The 17,324-nt window shown below is 37.2% G+C and overlaps 1 protein-coding gene across 1 annotated transcript in view; it reads left to right on the top strand.

The window, feature by feature from the left end:
* The window catches only part of LOC108536244 (EF-hand calcium-binding domain-containing protein 13-like), a 192,365-nt gene that overhangs the window by 96,613 nt on the left and 78,428 nt on the right, over positions 1-17,324 (top strand). Inside the window, exons 14-16 of the mRNA XM_017882831.1 lie at positions 5,056-5,160; positions 6,134-6,187; positions 6,763-6,867. Of these exons, the coding sequence (XP_017738320.1) occupies positions 5,056-5,160; positions 6,134-6,187; positions 6,763-6,867 (264 nt within the window). The remainder of the gene's footprint in view (positions 1-5,055; positions 5,161-6,133; positions 6,188-6,762; positions 6,868-17,324) is intronic.

Genomic DNA, 17,324 nt, shown 5'->3' with positions numbered 1-17,324 from the left:
ATGAATCCATCTGGTCCTGGACTTTTTTTGGTTGGTAGGCTATTAATTATTGCCTCGATTTCAGAACCTGTTATTGGTCTATTCAGGGATTCAACTTCTTCCTGGTTTAGTCTTGGAAAGGTGTACGTGTCTAGGAATTGATCAATTTCTTCTAATTTTTCTAGTTTATTTGCATAGAGGTATTCATAGTATTCTCTGATGGTAGTTGTATTTCTGTTTGTATTTCTCATAGCCCCTTTATCATTTTTTATTGTGTATATTTGATTCTTCTGTCTTTTCTTCTTTATTAGTCTTGCTAGTGATCTGTCAATTTTGTTGATCTTTTCAGAAAACCAGCTCCTGGATTCATTGATTTTTTGAAGGGTTTTTGTGTCTCTATCTCCTTCAGTTCTGCTCTGATCTTAGTTATTTCTTGCCTTCTGCTAGCTTTCAAATGTGTTTGCTCTTGCTTCTCTAGTTCTTTTAATTGTGATGTTAGGGTATCAATTTTAGATCTTTCCTGCTTTCTGTTGTGGGCATATAATGCTATAAATTTCCCTCTACACACTGCTTTAAATGTGTCCCAGAAATTCTGGTATGTTGCGTCTTTGTTCTCATTGGTTTCAAAGAACATCATTATTTCTGCCTTCATGTTGTTATTTACCCAGTAGTCATTCAGGAGAAGGTTGTTCGGTTTCCATGTAATTGAGCAGTGTGTAGTGAGTTTCTTAATCCTGAGTTCTAATTTGATTGCACTGTGTTCTGAGAAACAGTTTGTTATAATTTCTGTTCTTTTACATTTGCTGAAGAGGGCTTCACTTCCAACTATGTGGTCAATTTTGGAATAAGTGTGATATGGTGCTGAGAAGAATGTGTATTCTGTTGGTTTGTTGTGGAGAGTTCTGTAGATGTCTCCTAGGTCCACTTGGTGCAGACCTGAGTTCAATTCCTGGATATCCTTGTTAACTTTCTGTCTTGTTGATCTGTCAAAGGTTGACAGTGGGGTGTTAAACTCTCCCATTATTATTGTATGAGAATCTAAGACTTTTTTTTAGTTCCCTCAGGACTTGCTTTATGAATCTGGGTGATCCTGTATTGGGTGCATATATATTTACGATAGTTAGCTCTTCTTATTGAATTGATCCCTTTACCATTATGTAATGGCTTTGTCTCTTTTGATCTTTGATGGTTTAAAGTCTGTTTTATCAGAGACTAGGATTGCAACCCCTGCTTTTTTTTGTTTGTTTGTTTTCCATTTGCTTGGTAGATCTTCCTCCATCCCTTTATTTTGAGCCTATGTGTGTCTCTGCACGTGAGATGGGTCTCCTGAATACAGTACACTGATGGGTCTTGACTCTTTATCCAGTTTGCCAGTCTGTGTCTTTTAATTGGAGCATTTAGCCCATTTACATTTAAGGTTACTGTTTTTATGTGTGAATTTGATCCTGTCATTATGATGTTAGCTGGTTATTTTGCTCATTAGTTGATGCCGTTTCTTCCTACCATTGATGATCTTTACAATTTGGCATGTTTTTGCAGTGCCTGGTACCAGTTGTTCCTTTCCATGTTTAGTGCTTCCTTCAGGAACTCTTGTAAGGCAAGCCTGGTCGTGACAATCTCTCAGCATTTGTTTGTCTGTAAATAATTTTATTTCTTCTTCACTTATGAAGCTTAGTTTGGCTGAATATGAAATTCTGAGTTGAAAATTCTTTTCTTTAAGAATGTTGAATATTGGCCCCACTCTCTTCTGGCTTGTAGAGTTTCTGCTGAGAGATCTACTGTTAGTCTGATGGGCTTCCCTTTGTAGGTAACCTGATCTTTCTCTCTGGCTGCCCTTAGCATTTTTTCCTTCATTTCAACCTTGGAGAATCTGACAATTATGTGACTTGTGGTTGCTCTTCTCAAGGAGTATCTTAGTGGTGTTCTTTGTATTTCCTGAATTTGAATGTTGACCTGTCTTTCTAGGTTGGAGCAGTTCTCCTGGATAATATCCTGAAGTGTGTTTTCCAACCTGGTTCCATTCTCCTGTCACTCACTTTCAGTTACACCAATCAATTGTGGGTTTGGTCTTTTCACATAGTCCTGTATTTCTTGGAGGCTTTGTTCATCCCTTTTCATTCTTTTTCCTCTAATATTGTCTTTACGCTTTATTTCATTAAGTTGATCTTCCATCTCTGATATCCTTTTTTCTGTTTGATCGATTTGGCTATTGATACTTGTGTATGTGTCATGAACTTCTCATGCTGTGCTTTTCAGCTCCATCAGGTCATTTATGTTCTTCTCTAAACTGGTTATTCTAGTCAGCAGTTCCTGTAACCTTTTATCAAGATTCTTAGCTTCCTTGCATTGGGTTAGAACATGCTCCTTTAGCTTGGAGGAGTTTGTTATTACCTACCTCCTGAAGCCTACTTCTGTCAATTCGTCAAATTCATTCTCTGTCCAGTTTTGTGCCCTTGCTGGAGAGTAGTTGCGATCATTTGGAGGAGAAGAGGCATTCTGGTTTTTGGAATTTTCAGCATTTTGCGTTGGTTTTCCTCATCTTTGTGGATTTATCTACCTTTGATTTTGATGCTGATGGTTTTTGGATGGGGTTTTCCTGTTTGTGTCCTTTTTGTTGATGTTTATGTTATTGCTTTCTGTTTTTTAGTTTAGGCCCCTCTTCTGCATGTCTGCTGGAGTTTGCTGGAGGTCCACTTCAGACCCTGTTTGCCTGGGTATCACCAGTGCAAACATTGCTGCCTGCTACTTCCTCTGGAAGCTTCGTCCCAGAGAGACACCCACCTGATGCTGGCCAGGGCTCTCCTGTATGAGGTCTGCCGACCCCTGCTGGGAGGTTTCTCACAGTCAGGAGGCATAGGGGTCAGGGGCCCATTTGAGAAGGCAGTCTGCCCCTTAGCCAAGCTTGAGTGCTGTCCTGGGAGATCCACTCTTCTTGTTAGAGCCAACAGATAGGAACATTTAAGTCTGCTGAAGCTGTGCCCACAGCTGCCCCTTCCCCCAGGTGCTCTGTCCCAGGGAGATGGGAGTTTTATCTATAAGCCCCTGACTGGGGGGGCTGTTGCCTTTCTTTCAGATATGCCTTGCCAAGTGAGGCGGCATCTAGAGAGGCAGTCTAGCCCCAGGGGCTTTGCTGTGCTGCAGTGAGTTCTGCACAGTCAGAGTTAACACTGTTAGGGGAAAACTGCCTACTCAAGCCTCAGTAATGGCAGATGCCCCTCCCCCCACCAAGCTCGGTCATCCCAGGCTGACTTCAAACTGCTGTGCTGGCAGTGAGAATTTCAAGCCAGTGGTTCTTAGCTTGCTGGGCTCCATGGAAGTGGTACCCGCTGAACGAGACCACTTGGCTCCCTGGCTTCAGCCCCCATTCCAGGGGAGTGAACGGTTCTGTCTTGCTGGGGTTCCAGGCACCACTGGAGTATGAAAAAAATTCCTGCAGCTAGCTCAGTATCTGCCTGAACAGCCGCCCAGTTTTGTGCTTGAAACCCAGGGCCCTGGTGGTGTAGGCACACAAGGGAACCTCCTGGTCTATGGGTTGCAAAAACCATGGGAAAAGCATAGTATCTGTGCCGGATAGCACGGTCCCTTATGGCACAGTCCCTTGGCTAGGGGAGGGAGTTCCCCAGCTCCTTGCGTTTCCCAGGTGATGAGACGCCCTACCCTGCTTCTGCTCGTGCTCCATAGGCTGCACCCACTGTCTAGCCAGTCTCAATGAGATGAACCAGGTACCTCAGTTGGAAATGCAGAAATCACCCGCCTTCTGCATTGGTCTCACTGGGAGCTGCAGACTGGAGCTTTTCCTATTCAGCCGTCTTGCCACAGCCTATGAGTCCAGATCAATTTATAGAGAATGGATGTATTTATAATTTTGAGTTTTTCAATTAATGACAATAAATGGTATGCTGGTAAAATGGCTCTCTGTAAAACACCACCACTTGATTTGTAGCATTTTTCAACTTCCATGATGTAAATTGTCTCACCATCGCTGATTTCCAGTAAACCATTTAGAATCAAGTTCACAAAACTCCTGAATATTTAACAATCAGTTGTCACGAGCCAATTCAAGTTGGTGGCACATCATTAAAAATGGTTCATCACTAAGTTTATTTTGGTCAACTTGATTTTTCTGTTTTGTTAGATTTACTCCTAGGTCTTTTTTACTTTGTATGTAATTGTGAATGGTATATATTTATATCTATATATATAGCATTATTGCTGAGTTATGTTTTTCTAGGACTTTATACCTTTTTTAAATATTCAAACTAATTACATAATGTTTATAATATCCTCCTATTATCTTTTAGGTATCTGTAGGAACTGTAGTGGTCTCATTTGTCATTGGTTATGTTTTCTCCTTTTTTTCCTTTGTCAATCTTAGTACAGGTATCCATCAACTTTGTTGTGTTTTGTTCCAAAACACAACTTTTTTTCTGTGTTCATTCTCTCCATGTAAGGTTTGTTTTTTGTTTCTGTAATTCCTGCTTTTGTCTTTATTATTTATTTTCTTCTAGTTTTGAGAGGTTTAATTTGCTATTTTTCTCTAACTTTTTGAGATAGAATCTTAGATTATTGGTCTCTTTATCTTTTTTAGCATATGCATTTAAGACTAAATTCCCCTGTCAGCACATCTTTACCTTATTCCACAAGTTTTAATATGTAATATTATCATTGTCAAGATATATTCTAACTTTGTAGGATTTGTTTTTTGACACATGAATTATTTTAAAATGCACTTACTGATTTCCAAATATATGGGAGTTTTCTTAGTAATCCTTTACTATTGATTTCCAGTTTAATTCCCTGCACTAGATAACACATTTATTTGTACCAATTGCCTTTGCCATTATGCTAATTTAAAATGGCATAAGCTTTATATAACTGTGTACAATATTATTTTATAGCCATCACTGTGGGAACACTTCATTTACTAGGGTTGAAGGAATGCTATTCATTCTCTGTATCTGCAGTTGACTGCTTATTGTTTAACAAATACCATTATTTGCCTTAATTCTGCTTTCATAATTTTAAATTACAATATTTTCAACATTTTTATTTTTCTCTATGTTTTTTGTTTTGAAGGAGGAGAAGTTGACTTCAATGACCTGGAAAATGTCCTGCAAAATATGGGGATAGAGCTCACATCTAGAGAACACTTGGAGCTAGAGAAATTACTTCCAATTGATGGTGGGCATTTCAAATAGCAGTTTTCAGGCGAGTTGGTATAGTCATCAAGGGAGTTATTCCACATTACACATATCAGTAGAGTCTTGAAATAGGAATATATCCTCAAAATTTATATTATCCAACAACCTATGTTTGTTGTACATTGTTTATAAATTAGGGATTTTAAATATTCATAATTTCATAGCTAACTATTTTTAATATTTAGGAATATAAAAATTGTCTAATAAAATACACATAACCACAAATCTTGTCATCAGGGCTAAGGAATTAATATTGATGGTTATCTTTCATTGTATCGAGATGTGTTGAGTTAAGACCTATAGGAAACAGGAGGAAGAGATGGAAGAGGAGGAGGAGGAGAAATGTATAAATGTATAGGAGCTGTGGAGAAAAAAAGAGTAAAGTCAGAAAAGGTGTACTTTTTTTGCTTTATCCTAGTTGATATTAATAATTTTCGGCCGGGCGCGGTGGCTCAAGCCTGTAATCCCAGCACTTTGGGAGGCCGAGACGGGCGGATCACGAGGTCAGGAGTTCAAGACCATCCTGGCTAACCTGGTGAACCCCCGTCTCTACTAAAAAATACAAAAAAAGCTAGCCGGGCGAGGTGGTGGTGGTCCCAGCTACTCGGGAGGGCTGAGGCAGAGGAATGGCGTAAAACCCAGGAGCGGAGCTTGCCGTGAGCTGAGATCCGGCATGCCACTCACCTGGGCGACAGAGCGAGATCCGTCTCAAAAAAAAAAAAAAAAAAAAAAAAAAAAAAAAAAAAAAAAAAAATTTTCTCAGATGCTAAGAATTGACAGATTTTACCCATATTAAACAATTTTGTTACTTTTAATTTTATTATTTTAGAAGAATTAAGTAAAATTTTAAGAGCAAATTATTTTGTCTATATTTCTGAACTTAGAAGATTTTTATATTGCTATTGCATATACAGTTTTTTCCATATGATGTAAATTTACGTATTTTCTTTCAGCTAATGGAAAAATATATAAGAATAGGTTGCTGAATTGTGTGAAAGGTATAAAAGGTAAGTGATATGCAAATTGAGAAAGAAGATTAATTGAGGTACTTGTGTTATGCTTTTGTTTCTTCCTCACCACGAAATTTGCTATCAAACTCACATATATCTTCATAATTATTTTTAATACATATACATGTTCACATTGGTTTAATAATTTCCTGTGTTTTATTTTAAAGTTATTCTACCTATCTTAGATTTTCTCAATTTTGGCTGTGGAAATAATAAAATTTAGTCCTAGGTATCAAAATTTTAGAGAAGCTAATATATCTTGAGATACAGTGAGCAAACGGAACCTTAGTTGTGTGGATACTTATATTAAAAACTATTTTAAAATTTGCTATTTTTCTGCTATAAATAAACTGAGTGGTTTATCAACTTTCAACATGCTATTTATGTGGGCTCATTTTGGATATTGGATGTAAATGAATAGATTGATTTTAGTTCATTAATGGCCCTCTTTAAATACTTAAGTGTCCCTGGGCTCTTCTTTATAATGAAATTGATAATCATGATACATAAAAGTTGATATTTATTACATTTTTACTTTTGTTTCAATTTCTTCATGTCTTCCTCTTTTATAGAGTTGCAAGTCAATGTTCATGACATTGACAGTATACTCGGAAACATGGCATTCAAACTCACAGCTGAAGAACTTAATGATCTAACCCCAAATCTACCAGTGAATGGTGAGAAACTTAATAGCTTTGCACCCTCAAGAGAATTTGGATTTTTAATAGCTTTGCACCCTCAAGAGAATTTTGGCTGATATTTTTGATAGTACTTATTTGGCTTAGATGAGAATGATTTTTTTCTCTTAATATATTAATCTAAAGTTGGTACTTTTAAATTTTTCATTCATTCACTCATTCATTTGTTTAACAATTTTTTACTAAGCACTATATATCAGGTGTTATGCTAAGTGCCAGAGATACAGTGGTAAGCAAAAATAGACATAGTCTTTGGCTTTATGGGGCCTAATGTAAGCAATTCTTAGTGTACCAAGAGTAGCTGAGAAGTTGCTAGGGCCTTAGTCAAATCAACAGTTTTCATAGGAACTAGAGCTACCAGAGTTTCAGCCGATATGTACATTTTCCCTACTTATTTTTAGGCATGGATTTTCAAATTCTTGAATCAAATTTCATGAATCAAGGACAGAATTGCCTGTCTTGAAGGAAAAATTGAATTAGAATTGAAGTGTTGTAAATCACAAAGTAATCTCTAATTTAAAGGAACTAAAGCAGAATATATTAAGCTAGACACAGTCCAATGAGACAAAACAGCATTCCCTAGGAACATTTTACTGAACACTGTCTCTTACGTATAAAAATGTTTGTTCACATGATTTGCATGCCATTTAGTTATAACTTTGCCATGGGTTGCATACTGTTTCACCGTTGCCCTATGGTAAGCTCATTCCCCAAAATATATCTTTATCAAATCATTGCTTCATTTTTCAGTACTATTGATATACTAAAGACATGTAGTTAGATGTTAAATATATGGGAGAGTGACATCAGCAAGATGGCAAAATAGGAGGTCCCTACTCTAGTTCACCTCACAGAAACACTGATTATCAACTATCCACAGACAAGAATGCCTTTGTGAAAATCTCAGAACCTGAGATTGAGGCTAAAAAGCACCCCCTTGGCACATAAAAATGGAGGAAAGCTGTATCAGAAGGGTGAGAGGAGAGGTTTCATTTTGTTGTAGCACAGCACCACACCAAAAGGGATCCCCAAGCCAATGGTTTCTCTAGTGAAAAAAGTGATCCTAAGGTGAACATCAAGCTTCCTCCATGTTCTAGGCAATTTTAGGTGGGTCTATTTTTGTCTTGCCTCATGGGGAACAATGGGGGAATTGGCAGGGCTAGACAACCTGGGGTCACATAGGAACAGAAAAAGGGGGACATGGTTCACAGTAACCAGTGTGCTGACCTTGGTGATGGCACTGCATTCTGCTGGTGGCCATGCCCAACTGGAGAGCCCAGCTGGTGGCTTCCTGAAGCCTAATGGTCAGCAAATAGGTTGAATTTGAAGAGGTCTACATCAAGACATATTATAATTAAATTGTCAAAAGCCAAAGAAAAAGAATTTTGAAAGCATTAAAAGAAAAGTGAATTATCATGTACAAGGGACCCTCTTGTAAGACTGACAATGGATTTCTCAGCAGAAATCTTGTAGGCAAGAAAATAATGGGATTATATATTCAAATTATGGAGAGAAAAAAAATCTGCTAACCAAGAATACTGTATCTGGCAAAGCTGTCCTTCGGGAATGAAGGAGACAGAAACACTTTCCCATATAAACAAAAGCTGAGGGAGCTTATTATTACTAGTTTACTGCCCTACAAGAAATACTTAAGGGAGTGCTTCAAGCTAAAATGTAAGGATGCTAATTAACAACATAAAAACATATGAATGTATAAAACTCGCTAATAAAAGTAAATATATTTAGACAAATCTGGAATTTTCTAATATTCTAATGGTGGTAGATAAATCACTTTCAACACTAGTATAAAAGATAAGCGTATTAAAAATTATTATAATAATTTGTTAATGGGCACACAATACAAAAATGTATAAACCATAATATCAATAATCTAAAATGTAATGGGGAGAAAGTAAAAGTATAGAGTCTTTTTCTTTACTGTTGCCCAGGCTGGAGTTCAGCGGTGTGATCTCAGCTCACTGCAACCAAGAACCCTCCTGGACTCAAAGCAATCCTCCCACCTCAGCCTCCAGAGTAGCTGGGACTACAAGTGCACACCACCACACTTGGCTAATATTTTTGTATTTTTTGTAAAGACAGAGTTTCACCATGTTACCCAGGCTGGTCTTGAACTCCTGGGCTCCAGCAATCTGCCCTCCTTAGCCTCTCAAAGTGCTGGGATTACAGGCATGAGCCACCACACTCAGCCCTTCGTATATGACTGAAGTTAAGTTGTCATCAACTTAAAATAGGATGTTATAGGATGTTTTATTTAAGCCTCATGGTAATCACAAAGGAAAAAACCCTATAGCAGATATGCAGAATATTAAAAGTAAGGAATAAAAGCATACCAGCACAAAAAGTCATCAAATCACAAAAGGAGATATGAGGTGGGTTAAATAGACTAACCTGGGATGTGGCAAAATCTTTAATTTATATTACATTTTTAAAAATCAAGGGTGTGTCTCATAAACTTGGATAACTACTCAAAGAATATTAAAATATATATATATATAATAATTCCTTCATATTTGTGGGGGATTGGTCCCTGGACCTCCCACAGATACAAAAATCCATGGGTGCTCAAGTCCTTTATATGAAATGACATAGTAGTTGCATGTAACCTATACACGTCCTCCCATATATTTAAAATCATCTCTAAATTACTTATGATACCTAATACAATGTAAATGCTATGTGTTCAGTACAGATACCACCCATTTAAAAAAATATTTTTTGCCTGTGGTTGGTTGAATCTGTAAATGTGGAACCCAGAGATATGGAGGGCCAACTGTGTAACTAACAAGCTAATAGAGGGAATAATGGAAAAATAAAAATAAGTCAAGAGAAAGGAAGAAGTAAATTTAAAAAGAGAGGATGAAAGCATAACAAGTTGGCAAATAAAGCATTAGTAAATATTGATTTAACTAAAATATAATATTAATTATGATAAATGTAAATGCAATAAATATTCAAATTAAAACAAAAAGATTGTGAGTCTAGATTAAAAATAATATATACTACTTACACGAGACACATCTTAAATATAAATACAGAGAAAAGTTGCAAGCAAAAGGATGAATACATAATACAAACACAAATGAAAATAAAGCTGGTATAATTAATACCAAGCTAGGCAGAGATTATAGCAAGATAAGCCAGCACATTGCAGCATGATAAAGGAGTTAATTCATGAGGAAGATAATCCAGTTCTAAATTTTTATGTTTGTAATAATATAATTTCAAAATATATAAAGCACAGAATGACAAAACTTAATGGAGAAATAAATCCTCACCATGGAGATTACAATATATATCCTTCAGAAATTGCTAGAATAAGCAATCAAAATTTATCAAGAATATTTGAATAATATAATTAACAGACTTAATTTACATATATAGAGCACTGATGTATGTTTCAGCAAAATTAAAACTTAAAAAAAAATTACCAGGATCTTCCCCTCTGTGGATCATTATCAAACAACTAGCTCTCCTGCCATAAACAATTATTAAACTGGACAATATATATAAGGCTACTGTTTTCAAGGATTGGGCACAACAGAAAGTGCAAGACTCTGATCCTTGAGAGAAGAAAAAGTTATGAAGTAAGCCTAAGGACAATTTTCCAGTCATAGTTTAGGAAGCTAAAGCCCAAGCAGAACACAGTGGTCACACTGAGCTGAGGCAGTTATAGATTAGGGTTCAGTACTGTTGAAATGGCTGGAATCTGATGGGCGTAGTACCAGTGAGAAGAACCCTGTGTAGGAAATGAGGCAGAAGTCTATAGGGTCAGGTGGAGGATGCTCTGAGTTCTGAGCCAAGGTTTAGACCACACATGCTCAAAGTGATGCTACACTAGAAAGTAGCCGCTACAGGACTGAGAGCAGAATAATGGTATTAGAGGTAAAGCAATGCTAGTGGACATGTCAGTCCAGCTAGAGTGAAGAAACCTCGTTAACACCTTGGACAAGTAGCTGAGAAACCAGAAAGGCTATACCTCTGAAGTAAATACCACATCCTGGAGTAAGGATTATTCTAGATCTGCACTGTCCAATATGGTAGCCATTAGCAACATGCAGTCATTTAAATGTAAATGAATTTAAATTAAATAATAATAGAAATTTAGTTCTCTAGTCACACTAGCCATTTTTCAAGTGCTAAATAGTCATACCTGACTAGTCCTATTGTATTAATGCAGAGGTAGAACATTTCCATCATCACAGAAAGGTCTATTTGACAGCACTGCTTTAGATCAATTATTACAATGTGCAAAATCAAACCTACACTAATTCAGGGTCACCTGTATGGAACTGCCTGTTGGAATAAAATTCAAGATGCTTCAGAGGAATGGAACAGAATCCAGAGTCTTATGAGATATTAATCACAACATCCAGCATATAATAAATATTACTAGATAGATATAAAACAGAAAAGTATTATAGTCAAATAAAGAAAAAAGAAGAATCACCAGATACATAGTTGGATATAGCTCAGATGTTGGACTTAGCAAAGACTTTCAAGCAGCTATTACAATTATGTCCAAGGACTTAAAGAAAAATAAAGGAGGACCACTTCCTACTAATCAATGGTTGAGTGATGCTCCTGAGTAAACATAATCCCTGGCACCTCTAATATGCCCCCAAACTGGCCAAGCATACTTACATAGCAAGAGAAAACAACTAGAGAATTACAGGTACTTGTAAGAAGTTATCATCATGTATGGGGCAGGAACAACTTTTGCCTTTGAACTTCTTCAGATTGGGGTCGATGGTCTGTATGTGTGTTAACCCATTCATGTTGCTATAACAAAAATACCTAAAACTGGCTAATTTATAAACAATAAAATTCATTTCTCACAGTTTCACAAGGCTAGGAAACCCAAGATCAAAATACCTAAAAACTGCTAATTTATAAACAATAGAAATTCATTTACTCACAGTTTCAAAGGCCTAAGGAAATCCAAGAATCAAGGCATTGACAGAATTTGGTGTTTGGAGAGGGCTCACTTTCTGCTTCAAAGATAGAACCTTCTTGCTGTGTCCTTGCATGGTGGAAGGGGCAGAAGAAGCAAACTTGCTCCCTCAAGATGTTTCATAAGGGCAGTAATCCCTGTCCCGTGGAGGACAGAGCCCTCATGATATAATCACCTGCCAGAGATTCTGCCTCTTAATAATATCCCTTTTGGAGTTAAGTTTCCACATATGAATTTTGAGTTGACACCAATATTCAGACCATAACATTCTACTCCTGATCTCCCAAAAATACATTCATCCCATCCCAATAGCCCCCAAAGTCTTAACTTGTTCCAGCACCAACTCTAAAGTCCAGAGTCACATCTAAATATCATCTAAGTGTGGTGGTATGGGTGAGACTCAGGGTATAATTTATCCTTATGAAAATTTTCCTCTGGCTGTGAACCTATGAAATCAAACAAACTATGTGCTTTTAAAATATAATAACCATAGGATATATATTGCCATTCTAAAGAGGAGAAGAAGAAAAGGAAGGAAGGAAGGAAGGAAGGAAGGAAGGAAGGAAGGAAGGAAGGAAGGGGAGAGGGAGAGAGTAAGGGAGGGAGAGAGAGAGGGGGAAGAAAGGAAGGAAGGATGGAGGGAAGGAAGGAAGGAGGGAAAGAGGAAGGGAATGAGGAAAGGAAGGAGAGAGGGAACGAGGGAAAGAAAGAAGGAAGGGAAGGGAGAAGGAAGGGAGGGAGGGAAAGAAAGAAGGAAGAGAGGGAAGTAGAGAAGGAGGGAAATTAGTCCCAAGTAAATTCAAAACCCAACAGGTCAAAGAACATTAAGTCTTAAGGCTTGAGAATGATCTTATATGATTCAATGTCTCACCTTCCAGACATACTGGGCCAGAGATTTGACCCCAAAGTTTCTAGGTGACCCTGTGTTCATGGCTTTGCTGGGTGCAGCCCACACAGCATCTCTCCCATGTTGAAGTCACATACCTGTGCCTCTCCCAGGCTGGAGTTACACACAGGTAGCTCCACTGGTCAGCGGTCTTGGATGGCAGTCCTGCCCCCATGGCTCCACTGGGCATTCATTTCCTTAGTGGGGGCTCTCTGCAGTGGCTTTGCCCCATGAAAGTTTTCTGCTTGGTCCCCAAGACTCTGTGGAACATCCTTTAAATCTAGGTGGAGGTAGCCACACCCCCACACTTCTTGCATTTTGCACACCTGCAGAGTTGTCCCCATATACTGCCACCAAGGCACAAAAACATTTAAAAATACTTAGAGACGAATGAAAATGAAAATACAACATACCAAAACTGTGGGATGCAGTGAAGGCAATGCTCAGAGGGAAATTTATAGATGTAAATGCCTACATTAAAAAAGACGAAAGAACACAAATCAATAACTTAACACTGCACTTTGAGAAACTAGAAAAGGAATACCAAACTAAAAGCAATGCTGGTACAAGGAAGCAAATAAAGATTAAGTGAAAGTAGATAACACTTAGACATTTTATAGAAAAACAATAGCGAGATTAATGAAACCAAAACTGAATTCTTTGAAAAGATCAACAAAATTGACAAACCTTTAACCAGACTGACAAAGAAAAAAAGAGAAAAGATACAAATAACTAAAATCAGAAATGAAAGTGGGGTCATTACCACCAAGCTTACATAAATAAAAAGGTTTATGAGAGCATGTTATGACAATTGTATGGTGACAGTATAATAACCTAGATGAAATAGGGAAATTCCTCAAAACACAAATTACCTAAAATCACTCAAGAAGAAATATCAACAGGCCTATGACATGTAGAGATTGAATCATTAATTTAAAAAAAACAGTGCGTGTGTCTCTGTGTCTGTTTCTATGCTGGTACCATGCCATTTTGCTTACTGTATCTCTATAGTATAATTTGAAGTCATGTAATGTGATTCCTCCAGTTTTGTTCTTTTTGCTTAGGATAGCTTTGGCTATTCTGGGTCTTTTGTGGTTCCATATAAATTTTAGGATCATTTTTTCTATTTCTGTGAAGAATATCATTGGTATTTGAATAGGAATTCTGTTGAATTGAATCTGTAGATGGCTTTGGGGAATATGGACATTTTAACTGTATTGATTCTTCCAATTCATGAACATGGAATAATTTTCCATTTTTTTGTTGTTGTCCTGTTCAGTTCCCTTCATCATTGTCTCATAGTTTGCATTACAGAGATCTTTCACTTCTTTGGTTAATTCCTAGGTGTTTAATTTTATGTGTGGCTGATGTAAATGGGATTATTTTTTGGATATCTTTTTCAGCTTGTTCATTGTTGGCATATAGAAATATTACAGATTTTTGTATGTTGATTTTGTATCCTGCAGCTTTACTGAATTTATCACTTCTAGTAGTTTTGGGTGGAGTCTTTAGGTTTTTGCAAATCTGAGATCATATTATCCACAAGCAAGATAATTTGACTTTCTCCTTTCTAGTTTGGATGTCCTTTATTTATTTGTCTTGTCTAATTGCTCTAGCTAGGACTTTCAGTACTGTGTTGAATAACAGTGGTGAAAGTGGGCATGTTTGTTGTCATGTTCTGAATCTTAGAGGAAAGGCTTTACAGTTTTTCCTCATTCAGCATTATACTAGCTGTGGGTCTGTCATATATGGCTTTTATTATGTTAAGGTATGTTTCTTCTATCTCAAGTTTTTTGAGGGTTTTCATCATGAAGGGATTTGAACTTTATCAAATGCTTTTTCAGCATCAGCTGAAATGATCTTACAGTTTTTGTCCTTTCGTCTGCTGTTAGGATGTATCATATTAATTGATTTGCATATGTTGAACCATCCTTGCATCCTGGGAATAAATTCCACATGGTCATGATGAATGATCTTTTTAAAGTATTGTTGAATTCCATTTGCTAATATTTTGTTATATATATTTGTTGTTGAGGATTTTTGCATCAGTATTAATCAACTATATTGGCCTGTAGTTTTCTTTTTTTATGTGTCTTTGTCTGATTTTGATATCAGGGTAATAATGGCCTTGTAGAATGAATTTGGAGGAGGAAAGGAAGGAGAGAGGGAACAAGGGAAAGAAGGAAGGGAAGGGAGAATGAATTTGGATGGCCTTGTAGAATGAATTTGGATATATTTTCTTCTCTATTTTTCAGAATAGTTTGAATAGGGTTGGTATTAGTTCTTCTTTAAATGTTTGGTAGAATTTAGCAGTGAAGACATCAGATCCTGGGATGTTCCTTGCTGGGAGAATTTTTATTATGGCTTGATCTCATTACTTGTTATTAGAGTGTTCAGATTTTGGATTTCTTTGTGGTTCAATCTTGGTAGGTTGTATGTGTCTAGAAATTTGTCTATTCCTTCTAGATTTTCCAATGTATTACCATATTGTTGCTCATAGTAGCCACTAATGATCCTTTGAATCTCTTTGGTGTCAGTTGTCATGTCTTCTTTTTCATCTCTGATTGTATTTATTTGGACCTCTTCTCTTTTATTCTTAGTTACTCTTGCTAAAGGTTTGTTGATTATGTTTAACTTTTCAAAAAAACAACTTTTTGTTTCATTGATCTTCATTTCAATTTTCTTCATTTCAATTTCATTTATTTCGGCTCTAATATTTATTATTTATTTTCTTCTACTAATTTTGGGTTTGATTTGCTCTTGCTTTTCTAACTCTTTAAGATGCATTGTTAGGTTGTTTGAAGTTTTTCTTTTTTTGGTGTGGCACTTATAGTGATAAGCTTCACTCTTAGTACTGCTTTTGCCATATCCCATAGGTTGTGGTATGTTGTGTTTCCATTATAATTTTTTTTCAAGATTTTTTTTTTTTTTTTTGAGACAGAGTTTTGTTCTTGTTGTCCAGGCTGGAATGCAATAGTGTGATCCCGGCTCACCACAACCTCTACCTCCTGGGCTCAAGGGGTTCTCCTGCCTCAACCTCCCAAGTAGCTGGGATTACAGGTATGCACCATCATGCCCAGTTAATTTTTGTATTTTTAGTAGAGATGGAGTTTCTCCATGTTGGTCAGGGTGGTCTCGAACTCCTGACCTCAAGTGATCTGCCTGCCTCAGCCTCCCAAAGTGCTGGGATTACAGACATGAGCCACTGCGCCCAGCCAGGAAATTTTTTAATTTTCTTCTTAATCTCTTCATTGACCCATGGTCACTCAGAAGCATATTGTTCAATTTCAAAGTATGTATCCATTTTCCAAAATTATTCTTGTTATGAATTTCTAATTTTATTCCATTGTTGTCAGAGCTTCGCTATTATTTCCATTTTTTGAATGTTGTAAAGACTTCTTTTGTGACCTAACATATGGTCTGTCCTTAAGAATGATCCATGTGCTGAGGAAAGAATGTGTATTCTGCAGCCATTGGATGAAATGTTCTGTAAATATCTATTAGATCCATCTGTTTTATAATGTAGACTAAATCCGATGTTTCTTTGTTGATTTTCTGTCTAAAAGATCTGTCCAATGCTAAAAGTGTTGAAGTCTCCAGTTACTGTTGTATTGGAGTCCATCCCTCTGTTTAGCTCTAATAATATTTGCTTTGTACATCTGGGTACTCCAGTGTTGTGTGCATATATATTTAAAATTATTATATCCTCCTGCTGAGTGGACCCCTTTATTATCATATAGTGACCTTCTTTGTCTCTTCTTATAGTTTTGTCTTAAAATCTATTTTATCGGCTGGGCGCGGTGGCTCAAGCCTGTAATCCCAGCACTTTGGGAGGCCGAGACGGGCGGATCACGAGGTCAGGAGACCGAGACCATCCTGGCTAACACGGTGAAACCCCGTCTCTACTAAAAAATACAAAAAACTAGCTGGGCGAGATGGCGGGTGCCTGTGGTCCCAGCTACTCGGGAGACTGAGGCAGGAGAATGGTGTAAATCCGGGAGGCGGAGCTTGCAGTGAGCTGAGATCTGGCCACTGCACTCCAGCCTGGGCGACAGAGCGAGACTCTGTCTCAAAAAAAAAAAAAATCTATTTTATCTGATGTAAGTATAGCCACTCCTGCTCTTTTTGGTTTCTTATTGGAATGGAATATCTTTTTCTATCCCTTATTTTCAGTCTGTGTGTGTCTTTATGGGTGAAGTGTATTTCTTGTAGGCAACAGAATCAATTAGTCTTAATTAGATCCCATTTGTCAATTTTGGCTTTTGCTGCCTTAGCTTTTGGTGTTTTAGACATGAAGTCCTTGCCCATGCGTATGTCCTGAATGGTACTACCTAGGTTTTCTTCTAGGGTTTTTATGGTATTAGGTCTAACATTTAAGTCTCTAATCCATCTTGAATTAATTTTCATATAAGGAGTAAGGAAAGGATCCAGTTTCAGCTTTCTACTTATGGCTAGCCAATTTTCCCAGCACCATTTATTAAATAGGGAATCCTTTCCCCATTTCTTGTTTCTCTCAGGTTTGTCAAAGATCAGATGGCTGTAGATGTGTGGTATTATTTCTGAGGACTCTGTTCCAAA

This window comes from Rhinopithecus bieti, unplaced genomic scaffold (genome assembly GCF_001698545.2).
Source record: "Rhinopithecus bieti isolate Rb0 unplaced genomic scaffold, ASM169854v2 scaffold_12928, whole genome shotgun sequence".
Classification (NCBI taxonomy): Eukaryota; Metazoa; Chordata; class Mammalia; order Primates; family Cercopithecidae; genus Rhinopithecus; species Rhinopithecus bieti.
The sequence above is the reverse complement of the archived record's forward strand: the minus strand, read 5'-3'. Positions and strand labels throughout refer to the sequence as shown.